At 46.4% G+C, this 21,009-nt stretch overlaps 1 protein-coding gene across 1 annotated transcript in view; it reads left to right on the plus strand.

Annotated features, from left to right (window-relative positions):
- LOC124110477 (transient receptor potential cation channel subfamily M member-like 2) overlaps positions 1–21,009 on the plus strand; it is a 57,373-nt gene that overhangs the window by 26,545 nt on the left and 9,819 nt on the right. Inside the window, exons 19-28 of the mRNA XM_048387475.1 lie at positions 9,685–9,918; positions 10,808–10,982; positions 11,625–11,678; positions 13,055–13,078; positions 13,946–14,060; positions 15,529–15,742; positions 16,127–16,266; positions 17,179–17,318; positions 20,019–20,140; positions 20,614–20,708. Coding sequence (XP_048243432.1) covers positions 9,685–9,918; positions 10,808–10,982; positions 11,625–11,678; positions 13,055–13,078; positions 13,946–14,060; positions 15,529–15,742; positions 16,127–16,266; positions 17,179–17,318; positions 20,019–20,140; positions 20,614–20,708 — 1,313 coding nt within the window. The remainder of the gene's footprint in view (positions 1–9,684; positions 9,919–10,807; positions 10,983–11,624; positions 11,679–13,054; positions 13,079–13,945; positions 14,061–15,528; positions 15,743–16,126; positions 16,267–17,178; positions 17,319–20,018; positions 20,141–20,613; positions 20,709–21,009) is intronic.

A 21,009-nucleotide genomic window follows, 5' to 3' on the forward strand; every position in this document is an offset into this window, starting at 1 on the left:
CTGCCGCGCTGCACTTGTTTCCGCGGGAACAAATCTGGTCGGGGCCGCCCCTTTCTGCCGTGATTGTACGACGCCCTGTACTTTCACAAGGCAGTGCCGATGTTGCAGTCATTCGTCGCTGTGATCCTTCAGCTCATGCGAGTATCCAGGACACACCTCGCTCAACGTGCTCGTTGACCCCCACCTACGTTGACGGCAGCAGCGCTCAGCGGAGCTTCACGGCGGCTCCCAACGTAGAGTCTGCCTCCCATGGCACGACATACGAACGTTCACGGTCTCCTACTCCACCGGCGGCTCCAGCGCTCCCAACGTAGAGTCTGCCTCCCATGGCACGACATACGACCGTTCGCGGTCTCCTACTCCACCGGCGGCTCCAGCGCTCCCAACGTAGAGTCTGCCTCCCATGGCACGACATACGACCGTTCACGGTCTCCTACTCCACCGGCGGCTCTAGCGCTCCCAACGTAGAGTCTGCCTCCCCTGGCACGACATACGACCGTTCACGGTCTCCAACACCGTCAACGCTGATGTCTCCGGCGCCCCCGGCGCCTCCGATGACTCGGCGCCTCTGATGACGCGGCGCCTCCGGCGCTCCCGGCACTCCCGGCGCTCCCGGCGCCTCTGATGACGCGGCGCCTCCGGCGCCTCTGATGACGCGGCGCCTCCGGCACTTCTGATGACGCGGCGCCTCCGGCGCCTCTGATGACACGGCGCTCCCGGCGCTCCAGGCGCTCCAGGCGCTCCCGGCGCCTCTGATGACTCGGCGCTTCCGATGACTCGGCGCCTCTGATGACTCGGCGCCGCTGATGTCTCGGCGCTCAACAAGCTTCATGACTTGTTCATGACAAGCTGATAACTCGGCGCCGCTTATGTCTCCGCGCCTCTGATGTCTCCGCGCTCCGGCGCCTCCGCATCCTCTGATGTCTTCGGCGCTCAACAAGCTTCAGATCAACAAGCTTTATCAAGCTCAGATCAACGAGCCGACCATCCGATCTTCTACTGCGGCTTAAGGGGCACCATCGGCAATCGCCTCCCCGGCGCCACTGCCCTCTTCTCTTGCTGCCGTCTCATAACTCATAACACGGAGAAGCATGGTGAAACAACTGTCGCCGCTCCTTTCGCTACTCTCCCGTCGGTCTTCGGGATCGTGACTATCGTTCTACTTCCTGGGTGGAATCATTTCAACCAATAGACAGTTGGTCTGATTCAACTTGCCCACTGAGACGTTATCCATAATCCCGTCGTTTAAAGCGCTATGATTCCGGAGAGATAACCTGCGGGTTTCCATCGAAACAGAGCGTCATGTGAACAGCGTCTGTATCAGATTCGACGACGACATCCACTTACAAAGAGTTTACTTCGTCGACATCGCAGACATCAACGCTGTTCTACCCTACCCTAGCGCCAGCGTTCCTGAGAGAGACTCTTCCTCGGCGCTCCCCGGGTTTTCCACGACGCCCATGGGGTTCCGTGTTTTATCGCAAAACTCGGGTACACCACTTGATCGTCTCTCACACAGTTCATTGAGGATTGTCTGTGTGTGGAGTTTGCACCTCAGTTCCGACTCCAAGGCGGTTTTCTCGGCTACTGCGCAGAGTGATTTACATGTCACGTGTCAAGTACTCGGACTGTCAACAACTCCGACCGGATTTAGGTCAACTTACCATGGCAAGGGGTGCCATGTATTTCTACAGATTGGTTTCCATGTCTACCTGTACGCTTGGTGATACCACTCTACCAGGCGCCTGTCGCAGTCCATCCATGCACGGATGTTGGAAACAATAGACCTCCTCTACCAACACGGCTGTCACGAGGAACCTTGTTTCATCAACCCTTCGCTATAAGAACGATAGCGCCTATAGGCGTTCAAGGGATGGAAAAGATCGCCTTCCTTCGTCCGGTTTGATCTTTTCGACTACGACAGGTAGTCCTATCTTCCGCCTTGACTACCGGACACAGTGTCGATTTGATACTTAAAGTCCCTCGGCCGTCCCACTGACCCCTGTTGCATACCTGCCTCGTATCGTGTTGTCGTCCTCCATCGTCACCTCGATATAAGAACAGGAGTACTTATACGCCGCTTCAGGGATGAAAACGATCTCATTACTTCGTGCAATGGCCATATTGCCTCGACTTCCTACTACCCGGTTACGTCGATGCCCCGGCGGTCGATTGTGAAGCTGGTTTACTTCGTCTACTTGAGGTTGGCTCGCAGGCGATCACACCTTTTTTCCGAATCGTACCGACGGTACGCAATCGCAGACCCCTGTTGCTGACTACCTCCCCTGCCACCTTGTCAGTGGCTAGTGGCCCACGCCAGCCCACATTGTGACCACCTGTGATCCAGAGATCAACACCATTGGCACAGCAACAGCCTCGAGATAAATGCTTATCCAGGACGGCACTTGCTGACAGTGCATTCTCGGTCACGCCCTGTTGATCGTGTCCACTGACGACGTCACCGTAGTGTGGTGTTTGCGGACCCAGAGTTCTCGCCCCTCTCCCGGCGCCACAAACTCGACCGGCGCCCCCGAGAATCACCATCTTCGGCGTTCCAGGCGCCTCAAGCTCTCCGACGCCTCACGCTCTCCGGCGCCTCGGGCCAGACTATGTGAAACGGTCGACACCCCAACCCTAGATCTGTTTGCCTCATATCTGAATGTGGCCAGCTGTCGTCTTCCATTCCACCTGTGCCGGATACGACCGCTGTGGCAGTCGAAGCCTTCCATCGTTCCTGAGAAGGATTACGCGCGTACGCTTTTCCGACTCCGGTTCTCCCTCCCACGGTTCTTCAGAGATCCAGGCCACTCGACCCCTGCCATTGACTTTGGTCTCGCCTTATTGGTCAGCCAGAAGTTGGGTTATCGACCTCCGAAACATAGCCAGAGACAACCCCTGGAACTTCCGGTGTGGTCCAACCTTCTGCTCCATCCACACGGTCTGTTGCCACACCCTCATACCCGCATGTTATCGTCTGCACGCCTGACACACATGCAGAAAGCCAAGGGCTATTCGGCTAGAGCGACCAAGGCTATTGCTTCAGCCCACCGTCCATCTACAGGGGGACTGTATGCTGATAACTGATGCTTGTTCCAGGCATTTTGTTCTGACAAACACCAGGATCCGATGACAGCGTCACCGCAGATCCTGGATCAGTTCCTTCTGTACTTGTGTAGCACCCATCGGTTGAAGGGCTTACCACCCCCACATACCTGGTCGCCATCTACTCCGTTCTGGCCATCCCGGACGATCGGAGAAAGACGAAAATTCCCGACCTACGGGCCTGGCTGCGCTCGTTCAGTCTTGAAGACCTGAAGACCAAGTTCGGACCGCCTGCGTTGGATCTGAATGTGGTCTTCAATACCCTTCGAACCACTCCCCTCGTCTTCCTTCTTCGACCTTAAGTAGAAGACGGGTGTTTCTACTGGTTTTGACTACTGCCGCTCGAGTCCATGTACAGCACGCCCTCGACGCCTCCCATGCCCGGTTCGAATGCGGTACCCAGGGCGCCGTTCATCATGGACCGTACTGGGACGTCAGCGTAAAGATTCAACTCCCAGGACAGCCTGATAGATCATTCCTTGTCCCCTCCCCCCTCGTCCAGTGTGGGTGCCGAGGATGAGGATGAGCGTCATTATGCCCAGTAAGGGCACTGAAGGTTATTCTACGATCTAAAGACTGCCGCAAGTCTAGGAAACACCTTTTTCTGCCGGTCTCCCCTTCGTCGCTGTCGTTGGTCAGCCGGAATACTTTTCCCTGTGGCTCCGGGCGGTCATCCTTAAAGCGTATGAGCCGCCGGATTGGACCCTCCCCCCAAAGGCTATTACCTGAAATAAAATGAGATCAGGGCGATCGTATTTACACTGGTTCTTCACGGTATACTGTTCCATCCCGTCGTTCAGGGAAGCCTGCTCGTGGCGATCGGACACCGCCTTCACCAACCACTACTTCCGTGATGTAGCCTTGAAAGTTGTCGCCGGCGTTCACAGTTTTGGTCCCTGGTTGTAGCCCAACAGGTCATCTATCTCCGACGCCACTGATTCTCCGATACCCTGAGCGGGGCCCGTCGACCTTTCTGGTGTTTATCACCCCAGACGAGACGGCTCTCTTGCGTTCCGCATTCGCTCTTAGGTCAGTTTTAGTTTTGGGTTACCCGACTCATTCTATTGCTGTCACCTATCCGGGTTTTACTTTTTGCATCAACTCTCGTTTCCTGACGACAGGAATGGTAGTAGATGTGGTCACCGGCGCCGACGCCGACGCCAACGCCGCTGCTTCTCTGGTACCTGAGCGGTGCCCGTCGACCTCACCGGTGTTCCTTGCCTCCAGCCTAGAGGGCTCTCCTGCGTTTCGCATTCGCTCTTGGGATTGGTCGTAGATTTTGCCGCCGACGCCGCTGATTCTTCGATTCCCCGAGCGGGGCCCGTCGAACTCTCTGGTGTTTATCACCTCAGATTAGCTCTAGGTTCTACTGCGTTTCGCTTTCGCTCTTCGGTAAGTTATATATTTTGGCTACACGCCTCATTGTATTTCGGTTACCTATTCGGGCGTTTCGTTTTTGCATCGACTCTTGTTTCCTGAAGACAGGAATGGTCGTAGATGTTCCGGTCATCACTTGTATGCGGTGCGGATTCATCGGACCTTGACGAGGGTTTAATATGGTTCACATCTGCAAGTATGCCCACCGGCCAAGCCGTCTGATAAAGATGCAATACGGAGTAATGCAGGATAAGTTAAAAAATTTAGTAAAATCTAAATATTTTTTACATTTGTATACTTATCCTGCATTACGAAGTCTAAGTTCCCTCCCTTTCGCTACGCTACCTCCCCACGAAGTTTCAGATGTTATGTTTAAAGCAGTTATGTCTTTTGGTGTGACGTCATGACTTCCGGGTCACGTGCCGACTGTGAGAGGGCGCTGCCTCCTGGGCTGGTTGGGACAACTTTCTTCAGCAGCTGGATCTCACACAGTTCGTCTCTCTGTCAAACATAGCAGTAAATGCAATACGGAGTAATGCAGGATAAGTATACAAATGTAAAAAATATTTAGATTTTACTAAGTAAATGGATTGGCTGAGTGCATTGTACCCTGCAATCGTTGCACACCATGTCAATCACTGGGTTGACTGGTCCAGGCTCCATTATTTACAGGCCACCCCCTTGTAGCTGGAATGATGCTGAGTGCAGCGTTCAACAACAAACAAACAAACAAACTGTATGGTTGTTTGACTTGGGTTATGTCTGACGCTAACCGTACATATGGCAGTAACTTAGTACTGTTTGTACAACATAGTGACTTTCTTGGTTTCTGGACTGTTTCTGGAAGTGGAAGTCTCTTACTTGTATAATTCACATTTGATCTGCTTTTTAAACATTTTTCTTTTGGTTTAAAAATTAAAAGAATTGGTTCTCAGGCAATGGCTTTGAAAATATTGTGCCAGCGAGTGGTATTTTTGTTGTTGTCTTTTTGTTCAAACTCGTATGAAACCAAATGGAAAGTTGTGTACAGTAGAGCTGGGACGGGTAACTCGGGTACGCGGGTCCTACTCAGTACCCACCCGACCCGGGTACCCGAGTTACCCGTCCCAGCTCTACTGTACACAACTTTCCATTTGGACTACAGGACTACAGGACTACCCGGACCTGTGGTTAGTCATGTGATATATTGTTTAATGACAAAAAAAGTAAAAAAGTATCTAGAACTCTATGATTACACTAAGTGACAAATGTTCACATTTCTTTCTGCCTTTATTTGTTTGCAGAAACATAAAACTTCAGTTACACTGTGGTTACACTACAAGTCACAAATGTTTGCATTCCTTCTCACTTTTCATATCTTTGAATAAAGATATAACTTGAGTCAACTTCAGTGTATGCATGACCAGATTGTTTGATACATGTATCAAGATATGCTATGGTAACAAAATGCCCAATCGGACATTTTGTAGCTATCTCTTGAGACCTACAGTGGGTTCCCAGATAGGGTCGGGTAATAGGGGCAGGGTACCTGGGTAGTAAATTTGGACTCGTCCAAGCCCTAGTGTACAGTCAATCTGGGAAAGGGCCTGTAGTGAAATACTGGAGTACAGTGTTTGAACACTTTTGGACTACCAGTATGTGCATAATACACCAATGATCTTTGTTTTTTTAAAAGATTTTAGAAAGGGAAATAAAAACAAAACATGCTGCAGATTTTATGCTGATGTGGGGAGTTCCTGAGAACCAAGACTATTATTTTTTTAGCCTTTGCTAATGTTTTCATGCTCAGTTGTTGATAGTTCTAGGCAGGAGGGATCCAGCATTTTTAAAAGGGAGGGGACCAAAATATCAAAATCCTCTCTCTACATTTGGCTTTCAAAAGAGGGGACACCCTGGAACCCCCTCTCTAGTCTCTGAGTCCGCCTATGCTAGGCAGCATTTGTTTTTTGCAATTTGGTCACGTTAGCGCTCTAAATAGGTCCCAAGCAACTTTTTCTTGTTAGTGTTGTAAATAGGTCCCCAGAACCCTCCTCTGGTCCTACAGTGACGTATTGGATCAGATGGTCAGGTTCCGTGATTGGTTGAATGCGTGTCATCTTCTTCCGATGGTGTGAGAGTTTGATCAAATTGTTATTTACAGGCCACCTAACATGGATGTCTGAAATGTAAGACAAACTATAGAAACACTGATGCTCGTTTGACCAATGTTGTGGTGAATGTGTAGGACTCATACAGGCATATCCATAACGTTTTGTCATGTTCTTCTTTTGTCAGCAGAGAGCAGGTAAATCTAACAGTGGGAGTGGTGTATTAACCCGTAGAAATCTCTGATCTGTCATTAATTCCTCAGTTGATTTTTATTCCACATTCATTTAGACAAATGTTTCATATTTGAAAAAATGTACAATTCCCAAAACAGCCATAACATATTTCCCAGAAACAGGATATTGTGAATTGTGTTATAGTTTCTACAGTTCTTCTGTAATTCAGGACTCAATGAGAATAGGTCTTCAGCAACCCATGGTTGCCGTAACAGGCAACTATGCTTGTGGTAAGAGGCGACTAACAGGATTACATGATCAGGCTCACTGACTTGGTTGATGCATGTTATCATATCCCAATTGTGTGGATTGATGCTCATGATATCAATCACTGCAGTGTCTGGTCCAGACTTGATTATTTGCGGACTGCCGTCATATAGTTGGAATATTGCAGAGTATGGCGTTAAACAACAAACAATCAACACACAAACAGTAATTCATTTGTGTAGTCATACTACAGAAGAAATCGATGTCCGTAGAGTCAGTGATTCGAGGAATTTTTAGACTATTGTTGCCACATCTATCTGGCACCCTGTATTTGTATTAAAGAAGGCATGTTTCTGCCGCTTATCATCCTCGATCATCTGTTTGTCACATCTCTCTGGACCTAGTGGCCCTTACAGCATAAGTTTGAGTCTGTTTGGAATGAAATATTGATCTGCAACTTTGTGTTTTGTCTTGGCATATCTACTAATAATCACCATCCATCAATTTGCATGATCAAAACAATCAGTGACATCATCAGTGCTCAACTCGCCGTATTGGCGAATGTGTCCTGGGTATTTATCTAATAGAATGGATGCATGTAGACTAACGATGTAGTGAGTTGGTTTTAACGTTCTAACGATGAAACACAAAGCACCTGAAACTAACTCAACCAACTTCAGGAGTCACAGTGACCGTCTCCGTGGTCTAGTGGATAGAGTGTCTGACCGAGAGTGGAAGCTAGGGGGTTCGATCCCCGGTCATGTCATACCAAAAGACGGAATATAATACCAAAATATGGTACTTGTTGTTACCCTTCCTGGCACCCTGGCATTAAGGGACTCAAACAAGGACTGGTTGGCTTGAAGTCAGTATTCTGTGTCTGAGTGGGGTATTCATGTTAAACTGCAGCATGGTATCTCAGTGGGCTAGCAGTATAAAATTGGCATTAGTCCGGACTAGTGCCTTCACATCGCTACGTAAGTGCAATAATCTTGAATGACGGTAAACCCCATCTCACCACACCTAGAAGTCACAATCCACAGGTTGAAGGTGGCCAAGTGGGTGCTGGTGCTCCAGCTTACTGTAAGTTATCTCCCTTAGCTAGATCCCCTGGTGATTGGTTTGAATCCCAGATGTTACCCAGATTATGATCCTTGGTCTGTCAGCACCTACCCATGCTCACCAAAGTTGTAAAGGTCAAGGACCTTGGTTTAGATGATGCACCATGATGACTAATATACTAAATAAGGATAAGATATATGGATGAACATCTTCTTTATTACAATTAGGAGTGACGTTTGGGTGTAGGTTCTAACACCATTATCAAGCAAGTGATCTCCAGAGTATGGTTGACAAGTATATATACAGGTAGGAGGCAATGTCTATACAGTAGAGTAGATATCAGATGTAGTTATACTGGAGTGGAGAAGCCTGTTATGAACACAAAAGGGTAGTTAAGACAATAATCTGTATAAACATTGCCTCCTACCTGTTATATACTTGTCAACCATACTCTGTATATCACTTGCTTGATAACAGTGTTAGAACCTACACCGAAACGTCGCTCTTAATTATAATAAAGAAGTTGTTCATCCATTCATCTTATTCTTATGTAGTACTCCAACTTCTTATGCCTATCAAAGAAGTTAAGACTAATGTACTGTTCAACTCATTCACTTAAAACTTCTGAAACATTTCACTCCATTATGTAATGGGGTACTCCACGGTGTTGGCGCTCCGTCTATATCCCCCCTTCCTCCACCCCAGTATTTATCTTAATGCTTCCATGATGAATGTTTCCATGGTAACAAAAGACTTTGGTTCTGTTCATGTCCTATTTGCATGCCATGGTGGGGATTCTATATGAGGATTAGTTACAGAAATGTCACATGTAGAATTTCACTGACTCAGATTCTCAGTTCTGTTGGTGAGGATTGGATGACCAAAATGTCACCAGTGTGTGGTGGTGGGGTAGCCCAGTGGTTAAAGCGTTTGCTCATCATGTCAAATGCCCGGATTCGATTCCCCACCAAGGGTACAATCTGTGGACTCCATTTCTGGTGTCCCCCTCCGTGATATTGCTGGAATATTGCTAAAAGCGGTGTAAAACCATACTCACTCACTCACTCAACTCAAAATTGTAAAGGTCAAGGAATATTGCTAAAAGCGGTGTAAAACCATACTCACTCACTCACCTCAAAATTGTAAAGGTCAAGGAATATTGCTAAAAGCGGTGTAAAACATATCACTCATCAGTGTGTGGCAGATACTCAGTCCCGACCACCTGGGTCCCGTTTTACAAAGCGATGTTAGCCGTACGACTATCGTAAGTCTATGTCAAGGTATGGGAGTTACGATTGTCGTAGTGCTAAGATCGCGCTGGGGAACAGGGCCCAGGAACCACCTCCCAGCTTTGTAGGGCTGAATCGCTGAGTCATCTAATGACATAAATCAATGATCACTCTACTGACAAAAGTCTTTACCGAATTTGATTAAGCCAGTTAAAATGATTTCTTGTCTTTTATTAAGACTGATTTTTTTTGGGCGACATATTTCTATAATTATACTGTTCTTAGCAGTGTAAGAGACTCAACTTGTGTGCTGTATCATTGCAATATGTGCACCTGTTATAATAATAATGGACTGAACTCTATGTATTGCATGTATTGTTCTCCAGAAATACCCTGAGGTGCCAATATTCTGGAAGACAATCGAGATCATCCTCATCATGGTGTTCATGCTGATGTTCCCCATCTTCCGCATCCTGCCACACTTCTTCCCCTACGTGGACTACATGACCACCAAGTTCATCATGAGCATCGGCCTGCTGCTCTTCTACTACCGCACACTGGCGGTCTTCCTCCCTATGAGCCCCACACTCGGTCCCATGCTCATCAGCATCAACAAGATGGTAGGTGCAGTTACCTCCCCTTGTTTTGCCCCATAGTTGTCTCCCCTTCAACTCATGGCTGTAATGTGCCCCTTGCTGTGCCCCTTGTGCCCACTGCTGTGCCCCTTGTTGTGCCCCTCGCTGTCCCCTTTGCTGTGTCCCTTGTTGTGCCTCTGCTGTCCCCTTTGCTGTGCACCCTGCTGGGCCCTTTGCTGTGACCCTTGTTGTGCCCTTTGCTGTGTCCTTAGTTGTGCCCCCTGCTGGGCCCTGTGCTGTGCCCTTTGCTGTGCCCCTGCTGTGACCCCTGCTGTGCCCCTTGTTGTGGCCTTTGCTGTGCCCCCTGCTGTCCCCTTTGCTGTGCTCTTCCTGGGCCCCTCGCTGTGATTTGGCTTGATTCAAGTTTAACTGTAACCACCTATCCTGTGAAGATCTGGGTTAGACTTGGTGATCATCAACTCATTCTTGTCATAAGAGGCGATTTAGGGGATCGGGTGGTCAGGCTCACTGACTTGGTTGATGGATGTCATTGTGTCCCAATTGCTTAGATTGATGCTCATGATGTCAATCACTGGATTATCTGATTCAGTCTTGATTATTTACGGACTGCCATCATATGACTAGAATATTGCAGAAGGCTGCATTAAACAAAGAAAATCCCTCACTAACTCATGGACTGCTCAGTCATGGTGGTTGACATGATTGGGAATACGCCATGATTGGGATTCACATGTAGAATTTCACATCAGGATTGGGAATACGCCATGATTGGGATTCACATGTAGAATTTCACAACATCAGGATTGGGAATACGCCATGATTGGGATTCACATGTAGAATTTCACAAGATCGGGATTGGGAATATGGCATATATGCTGTAGAACCCTATCCATTCACTGCTCTGTTTCTGTAGGTACGGAAGGACTTCATGACGTGGATGCGGATGTTTCTGATCGTGATGGTGGCCGGGGGCATCACAATCCACGCGGTGTTGTACCCCAGCTACCCCCTCACACAGGAGGGCATCAAGAAGGCCCTGGCTCGCGCCTTCTTCGCCATGTTCCTCACCAAGATAGATGACCTGGAAGGTAGGAACTCAAAACAGCATTCCACCATCACTGACATGACATTTAGAGATGTGGTATCTATGGAGACTAACTACAATTTGTTGTCATGGCAACTTCTGTCTTCTTTGAATGCAGTATTATCAAGCAAGTTCCCTCCAACCCTGTCGTCTATCGTAACAATTTTGATATTAATCTGCATTTTAGGTATGCTATGAAATATAATTTTCAGCTTATTTGTAAGGACGCTAAGTTCAATGTTACATTTTTCAGTTAAATAAATGTATGAATGTTGTTTCAGAAAAAGCCTGACCGATGAAGATCCAGGTTAGGATAGGTCTTCAGCAACCCATGTTTGCTGTATATGCTTGTCATAAGAGGCAACTAAAGAGATCAGGTGGTCAGGCTCGCTGACATGGTTGATGCATGTCATTGTGTCCCAATTGCATAGATCGATGCTCATGATATCAGTCACTGGATTGTCTCATCCATTCTTGATTGTTTACAGACCACCATCATATAGCTGGAATATTGCTGAGTTTGGGTTAAACAACAAACAACAAACAAACAATCAGAAAAAGCAAATCCATGTCTTGCAGTTTATAACCTCATGAACTTAATTGGTTGAACATAAAACTGATGCTATTTCCCCGATACTTGTTTCAGGTGATGAAGACTGCAACAACTTGTACCGCAACAAGACGATAGAACACTGCAGCGGTAGGTTCACCACAATGTCATACCACAGTCAATGATCAAACCTTCCCACACTGCCTTGGCTCTGCACGAGTTTATAAAATATTTTCCTCAAAGAATCTGTAGGAACTTAGAAATGGTTGCAGGATGTCTAAGATGGCTTTGCAGAACAGGGCCCGACTCTACAGGCCAATGCTCACTTGCACAAGGCGATCTTAGCGCTAAGATGGTCGTAACTCCCATTCTTTAACATAGGCTTACAATTTTTCGTAGTGCTAAGATCGCTTTGTGCAAGAAGGCCCTGCAGAGCCTCAGATACGGTAAGCTATGTATTGCGTAAAATATGCAAAGTAAGTCACCACTACCCAATTGATTATGAGTTGCTTGCATACAAATACACATGGGGGAGCACAGGTGGCCCAGTCGTCTAAGGCGCCGCGATTCGCGTCCCTTGGGCACGCCAGAAACCTATGATTGTGGGTTCGAATCCCGGTTCGCCCCAATTATGTTTCTAGGTTTGTCAGCACCATACCCGTGCTCATGGGTTTCACCGAAGTGGTAAACGTCTAAAATCTGCATCACTTCGGGCTTTCCTCCCACATTAAGCTGACACGCTGCGATGTAACTGGAATACTGTTAAAAAAGCGGTGTTAAACCCAACTCACTCACTCACAAATACACATGAAGAATTGTTTTGTTATGATTATATTGCTGTGGTGAGGTCATGTGGCATGTGACACACTTGGGGAAACACACGAACAGATGCAAATTGGAAGTGTGAGTGAGCGAGTTGGATTTATTGCTGCTTTTAGCAAATTGGAAGTCACCTGAAACACAATTTTAGCACATTATTACTCAGAGGTGTAAAAATGCCCATAAACCCAATGGACACAATGGACCCATTAATGGACCCAACAATAGAGCCAATAATAGACCCAATAGACCCAATAATAGACCCAATAATAGACCCAATAGACCCAATAATAGACCCAATAATAGACCTAAAGGACCCAACAGACCGAAGGGAGTAAACAATTATTAAATACCTGAAGAAAACTATCAACACCCAATGTGAATGATAACTCTGGAGTAAAATACCCAGTGGCTGAAAACATGAGCCCTGACAGGCATTAGTTGCTGTATGACGTACACCGGTACTGCTGAGTCAGCACTATGAATGCTTCACTACAGCTTGTAGTACATGAGCCCTGACAGGCATTAGTTGCTATGTGACGTACACCGGTACTGCTGAGTCAGCACTATGAATGCTTCACTACAGCTTGTAGTACATGAGCCCTGACAGGCATTAGTTGCTGTATGACGTACACCGGTACTGCTGAGTCAGCACTATGAATGCTTCACTACAGCTTGTAGTACATGAGCCCTTCCTTCTGTTTCAGTCAGTTCCAGCACCTCCGGCACTGGTAAGTACACATGCAGGGTCTCATGCTGTGTGCAGGCATATGTTGGGTTGAAGGGAATATTCAGCATTTTGTAAAATGATGTTTTTTGTTGAGGGAGTTGTGACAATTTAAATGCAGTTTTGATAAACGCCAGTCATTAAGTAACAATTTTAATGTTCTTTGTAGAAATAGATGATGTTTTGTGCTGCAGCTAATGACAGCTGATGTTTTGAGCTGCAGCTAATGACAGCTGATGTTTTGTGCTTCAGTTAATGACAGCTGATGATTGGTGCTGCAGCTTATGACAGCTGATGTTTCGTGCTGCAGCTAAAGACAGCTGATGTTTTGTGCTGCAGCTAATGACAGCTGATGTTTTGTGCTGCAGCTAAAGACAGCTGATGTTTTGTGCTGCAGCTAATGGCAGCTGATGTTTTGTGCTGCAGCTAAAGACAGCTGATGTTTTGTGCTGCAGCTAATGACAGCTGATGTTTTGTGCTGCAGCTAAAGACAGCTGATGTTTTGTGCTGCAGCTAATGGCAGCTGATGTTTTGTGCTGCAGCTAAAGACAGCTGATGTTTTGTGCTGCAGCTAATGACAGCTGATGTTTTATGCTGCAGCTAAAGACAGCTGATGTTTTGTGTTGCAGCCAATGACAGCTGATGTTTTGTGCTGCAGCTAAAGACAGCTGATGTTTTGTGCTGCAGCTAATGACAGCTGATGTTTTGTGCTGCAGATAATGATGGATGATGTTTTGTGCTGAAGTGATGGCTGATGTTTTGTGTTGCAGCCAATGACAGCTGATGTTTTGTGCTGCATTTAATGTTCTACAGCTACTGACAGCTGGTGTTTTGTTCTACATCAACTGACAGCTGGTGTTTTTTTCTACAGCTAGTGACCAGTTGAACCGATGCCCTTACAGCAGCCTAGGGGGGTATGCCATTGTCATCCAGTACCTGCTCATCACCAAGCTTGTCCTCATCACCCTACTCTACGCTATGTTCAGGTAGTTTTCTGGCAGTTCTGGCGTGGGTATGAGCTGTTACTTTCAAGTCTGACCTGGATCAATTAGCAGATAAACTTAACTGTAGATTTAATTACCGTATTTTCTTTAGTATAGTGCGCACTTTTTTTCGAAAAAAACACAGCTGTGTAGAAGGGGGTGCGCATTATACACGAATTATGAGTTTGGATGTTTTTCTCCCCCATGGAAAGACATTACCGTGAGCACGAAACACCGGAAATACCATGTCAACAAATCCATAATGAAGTACGCAAAATAATCATGTAATTACACTGTCTGACTATAAAAAGTGTTCTTTGTATATCTGGAATTATGTTTGTAACTTATTTCATTAATTTTATTCAAAATTCCTTATACAGTAATATTGTTTTTATTAATTTTGGCGAAATCGTGTGTGAAGCAATCGGAAGATCGCACAACTCACCGTTATTAACAGCAACCACGGTCTGAATACCGCTATTGAAGCCTTGAAACAAACTTTAGTTGACAGAGAATGGATACATATATCATAAATGACATACTTTGACTCGTTAAAAATCATATTTGTTTTTTATTTGACGATTCTATGTCAACATGAAGTTCTCGCGATCACGCGATCACGTGTGCGTGAGCCTTGACGGTGACTGGTCAGACTGGTTCCATGTAAAAAATAATACCCGGGAATAGCGATCAGCTGCTTCGCTTAGGGTTATTATTATTTTAAATATGTTTAGTAAAGGCTGCATATAATTAAGAAAATAATGGAATATATTATTCCTGATAAAAAAAAATAGTTTCAGATACAATTGTTGCCGATCCTTGCATTAAAAATCCTGTAAAGTTATATCATTGGGTGTGTCTTGACCGAATCACCGGTCGATTCCAAGAAAACGTGTGTACAGCTGATTACTGTTTCCGGCTTAGTTTACGAGAAAATACACAAGGTAATCTTAATCTCTAGATATAAAACAATGCCTAGCAGAACAATAAATACTATTTAAACAGTAAATAAACATGTCTGGTGACTTTTTTATCTCAAATTTCGAATTTGTACTGACGATGTTTCTCAGCACCTGTTCGTTTGCCGGACTTCACTGAAAGGGTACGGTGTAAAAAATTTCTGCGCATAATATTCAAAAAAAATTTCTACAAAATATTGAACCCGCTAGAGGGGGGTGCGCACTATACTCAAGAAAATACGGTAAGCATAATTAATTTAATTTGGAATGAACATGTAGCAAAATGATTCAGAAAAAGTACTTTTCTATAAATAGTCACTTACATGGTAATGCAGCCATTCAATCAGCTTTTGATAGGAAGTTATTGCGATTTGAAACCTCTGACTGACCAATCAGATAATGGGTTTTCTAAATTCATGGTAAAATTTTATGAAAAATATAGGAGAAGAAACATTCTGAAGGATGTTTATTTGTGAACTTTCTAAAGTGTAGTTTTTACATTGAAACTCCAGCGACACTAACGCCCGAATCAGCAATGAAGCTGAGGAGATATGGAAGTACCAGCGCTACACCATCATCGTGGACTTCGACGAGCGGCTGCGCCTGCCGCCCCCGCTGACGCTGATCAGCTACATGTGCATGTTCCTGTCGCTGGTGTGGAGGAAGCTGAAGCAGCTGTACTACCGATGCCGCTCCTGCTGCAAGTGTGTCAAGAAGGACATGAAGGTATTGTGTGTTGTACAGTCTACAATAGTCCAGTTATATTAGACCATCTCAGTGATCTTGTGGACAGTGAGTGAGTTGGGCTTAATGCCGCTTTTAACAGTATTCCTGTTATATCACGACGTGTCATCTTAATGTGGCATTAAACCGCACTCACTCACTCACTCACTCACTCACTCACTCTCACACCCATACACCCACCCACCCACCCACCCACCCACTCACTCACTCACTCACTCACTCACTCACTCACTCACTCACTCACTCACTCACTGACTGAATCTTGTAGTTATATCTGACTGCCTCTGTGGTCTAGTGGATAAAGTGTCTGCCTGAATAGTGAAAGTCTGCAGTACAAGACTTACTTTGGGTGTTTCCATCCTCTAGGACGGTATGAAGAAGGTCCAGATTATGAAAGTGAGGCGGACAGTGGATTTCAACTACTGGAAGAGTTGTCTGCAGACCTTCAATACAGAAGAGGAACAGGAGCTGATAGAGAGACACAGGAACAAGGAACAGAGTGATAGGTGAGGGGTGGGGCAGGGGCAGGGCCAGGGGTGGGTCAGTTGTAGGTTTCGGGCAGAGGCAGGGGCAGAGGCTGCCCTTGTGGGGCACGGGATATGTAGGGCCACAGATCGGGTGGACAGGTGCAGGGGTGGGTCAGTTGTAGGGGTCAGGCATGGGCAGGGTCAGGGGCTGACCTTGTATGGCAGGGGATATGTAGGGCCACAGATGGGGTGGACAGGTGCAGGGGCAGAGGCTGCCCTTGTGGGGCAGGGGATAGGTAGGGCTGGAGATTGGGTGGACAGGTGCAGGGGTGGGTCAGTTGTAGTGGTCGGCAGGGGCAGGGGCCAAGGCTGCCCTTGTGGGGCCCGGGATGTGTAGGGCCGGAGATGGGGTGGACAGGTGCAGGGGATATGTAGGGCCACAGATGGGGTGGACAGGTGCAGGGGATATGTAGGGCCACAGATGGGGTGGACAGGTGCAGGGGCAGAGGCTGCCCTTGTGGGGCAGGGGATAGGTAGAGCTGGAGATGGGGTGGACAGGTGCAGGGGATATGTAGGGCCACAGATGGGGTGGACAGGTGCAGGGGCAGAGGCTGCCCTTGTGGGGCAGGGGATAGGTAGAGCTGGAGATGGGGGCGGACAGGTGCTGGGGTTTTGGGAAGCAGGGTTGGGGAAGGTGACGGAGTGGGACAGGAGATGAGTGGGGTAGCTCCAGGGATGGGGCACTTGTAGGGGTTGGGAAGGAGATAGGAGCATGGTGAGGGAGACGAGACAGGTGAAGGGATGGGCCAAGTCAGGGGGTTGGGTATAGGAAGGGGTTGTAGGGCAGTTGACACCTGAAGTCTTTTAGTACAGTTCCTGGTTTGTAGTAGCTAGGAAGGGATAGTCACTTGTGGAGGAAACATTCAACACTGCCTGTATTTGTTCCCCTAGCTTGTCTCGGCTGATTGATGACATGGAACTGCAGAAGGACAACCATCGCAGAATGAACAACCGTGTGGTCCACGTGGAGAAGAATGTCACGGTCTGTCGGCTGCTCCTCGAGGAGATGAAGCATATGATACAGAACCTGGGTATGTGTGATACTGAGCCTGGGTACGTGTGATACAGAGCCTGGGTACGTGTGATACAGAGCCTGGGTACGTGTTATACAGAGCCTGGGTACGTGTGATACAGAGCCTGGGTATGTGTGATACAGAGCCTGGGTACGTGTGATACAGAGCCTTGGTACATGTTATACAGAGCCTGGGTACATGTGATAGGTAACCCACGTATGTGTGATACGGAACCTTGGTATGTGTGATACAGAATCTGGGTAAGTGTTATACCAAGCTTGGCTACATGTGATACAGAACCTTGGTATGTGTGATACAGAACCTGGGTATGTGTATTACAGAACCTGGGTACGTGTGATACAGAACCGGGGTATGTGTATTACAGAACCTTGGTATGTGTGATACAGAACCTGGGTACGTGTGATACAGAACCTGGGTATGTGTATTACAGAACCTTGGTATGTGTGATACAGAACCTGGGTATGTATGATACAGAACCTTGATATGTGTGATCCAGAACCGTGGTATGTGTGATACAGAACCTGGGTATGTGTGATCCAGAACCGTGGTATGTGTGATACAGAACCTGGGTATGAATGATACAGAACCTTGGTATGTGTGATCCAGAACCATGGTATGTGTATTACACAACCTTGATATGTGTGATCCAGAACCGTGGTATGTGTGATACATAACCTGGGTATGTGTATTACAGAACCTTAGTATGTGTGATACAGAACCTGGGTACGTGTGATACAGAACCTTAGTATGTGTGATACAGAACCTAGGGTATGTGTGATACAGAACCTGAGTATGTGTATTACAGAACCTTAGTATGTGTGATACAGAACCTGGGTACGTGTGATACAGAACCTTAGTATGTGTGATACAGAACCTAGGGTATGTGTGATACAGAACCTGAGTATGTGTATTACAGAACCTTAGTACGTGTGATACAGAACCTGGGTACATGTGATACAGAACCTTGGTATGTGTGATACAGAACCTAGGGTATGTGTGATACAGAACCTGGGTATGTGTATTACAGAACCTTAGTACGTGTGATACAGAACCTGGGTACATGTGATACAGAACCTGGGTATGTGTGATACAGAACCTTAGTACATGTGATACAGAACCTAGGGTATGTGTGATACAGAACCTTGGTATGTGAGATACAGAACCTTGGTACGTGTGATACAGAACCTTGGTATGGGTGATACAGAACCTAGGGTATGTGTGATACAGAACCTAGGGTATGTGTATTACAGAACCTTTGTATGTGTGATACAGAACCTGGTTACGTGTGATACAGAACCTGGGTACGTGTGATACAGAACCTGGGTACATGTGATACAGAACCTTGGTATGTGTGTTACAGAACCTTGGCATATGTGATACAGAACCTTGGTATGTGTGATACAGAACCTTGGCATATGTGATACAGAACCTTGGTATGTGTGATACAGAACCTTGGTATGTGTGATGCAGAACCTAGGGTACGTGTGATACAGAACCTGGGTACATGTGATACAGAACCTTGGTATGTGTGTTACAGAACCTTGGCATATGTGATACAGAACCTGGGTATGTGTATAACAGAACCTTGGTATGTGTGATGCAGAACCTTGGTATGTGTGATACAGAACCTTTGTATGTGTGATACAGAACCTGGGTATGTGTATTACAGAACCTTAGTACGTGTGATACAGAACCTGGGTATATGTGATACAGAACCTGGGTACATGTGATACAGAACCTTAGTACGTGTGATACAGAACCTGGGTACATGTGATACAGAACCTTGGTATGTGTGATACAGAACCTTGGTATGTGTGATACAGAACCTAGGGTATGTGTATTACAGAACCTTGGTATGTGTGATACAGAACCTGGGTACGTGTGATACAGAACCTGGGTATATGTGATACAGAACCTGGGTACATGTGATACAGAACCTTAGTACGTGTGATACAGAACCTGGGTACATGTGATACAGAACCTTGGTATGTGTGATACAGAACCTAGGGTATGTGTGATACAGAACCTAGGGTATGTGTATTACAGAACCTTGGTATGTGTGATACAGAACCTGGGTACGTGTGATACAGAACCTGGGTACATGTGATACAGAACCTTGGTATGTGTGATACAGAACCTGGGTACATGTAATAAAGAACCTTGGCATGTGTGATACAGAGCCTGGGTATGTGTATTACAGAACCTTGGTATGTGTGATACAGAACCTGGATACGTGTGATACAGAACCTTGGTATGTGTGATACAGAACCTAGGGCAGGTGTGATACAGAACCTTGGTACGTGTGATACAGAACCTTGGTATGTATGATACAGAACCTGGGTATGTGTGATACGGAACCTAGGGTATGTGTGATACAGAATATGGGTAAGTGTTATGCCGAGCTTGGCTACATGTGATACAGAACCTTGGTATGTGTATTACTGAACCTGGGTATGTGTGATACAGAACCTATGTGTGTGATACAGAACCTATGTGTGTGATACAGAACATGGGTACATGTGATACAGAACCTTGGTATATGTGATACGGAACCTGGGTATGTATGATACAGAACCTGGGTACGTGTGATACAGCACCTGGGTACTTGTGAAAGTATTGTCATTATAATGCAGCCAGTAGTCATCGAAGTAGATATATATTTACTGCTGCTTTATTGACTGACTTGTTGTTTGCCAGATCCAAAGAGCCAGGGCCTGAAGCCGGTGCAGCAGCTCGTGCATGTGTCGGCCCGCCAGTCCCCCTACCCTGGGACACGCACACAGCGCTTCCCCGTCTTTGATAAATACGTGGCCTGGGAGGTGAGTCACAATGACGACGCGGCAGGCAATTACGACACGGCAGGGAAAACTATCTGTGTCTGAATTAAAAAACAGTCAATATCTGTCCCTTCACTGATATTAACACTGACCATGTTTGTCCATCATGTTTTGTTTAAGCAGAACTCAAAAACCATGAGAGATATCTTAACCAAACTTGGCACATAGATAGGTCTAGTGGTGAACTGGTACCTTTTGATAGTTTGGGATTTAAAAAAAAAATTTTTTTCAGTTTCCATGGTAACAACTTAGACTTGTTTTATTGGGGTTCATTACCAATGCGTGAGGGGCATATGTTGTTTTATCTGACAGCTGTCTAAAAGTAAAAAAGTATAACATGTGCTCTTTTCAGCAGTACAGGATTAAGAAAGGAAATAATCTGAATTTTGAATGAAAATCTAATTGCTTTATATATGTGTCAAGTGATAAATCATTGGCTAGTGGTTTCTGTGCAGGTTGTGTATGAGGCGTATGACCCGACGTACATGACACGCCCCCTGGAGGACTTCAACGAGGAGTACGCTCCCTTTGTGGACCCGGACATTATGGAGTAAGTATGTACAGACAGCGAATATACTGTTACTGGTCATGTGTGGGATGGGGTCGCCCGACTTGGAGGTGAAGTTCATTGTGTGCCATTATACCCAGAAGCCATGGAATGTTGCTCATAATATCAACCACTTACATGTCTACCTCACAACCTTCCTGGGGGCACGGGTGGCCCAGTCGTCTAAGGCGCCGCGATTCGCTGTGCAGAGTTGCGTCACCTGGACACGCCAGAAACCTATGATTGTGGGTTCGAATCCCGGTTCACCCCAATTATGTTTCTAGGTTTGTCAGCACCATACCCG

The sequence above is a fragment of the Haliotis rufescens genome, unplaced genomic scaffold, assembly GCF_023055435.1.
Source record: "Haliotis rufescens isolate VD_foot unplaced genomic scaffold, xgHalRufe1.0.p SCAF_7, whole genome shotgun sequence".
Taxonomy (NCBI): domain Eukaryota; kingdom Metazoa; phylum Mollusca; class Gastropoda; order Lepetellida; family Haliotidae; genus Haliotis; species Haliotis rufescens.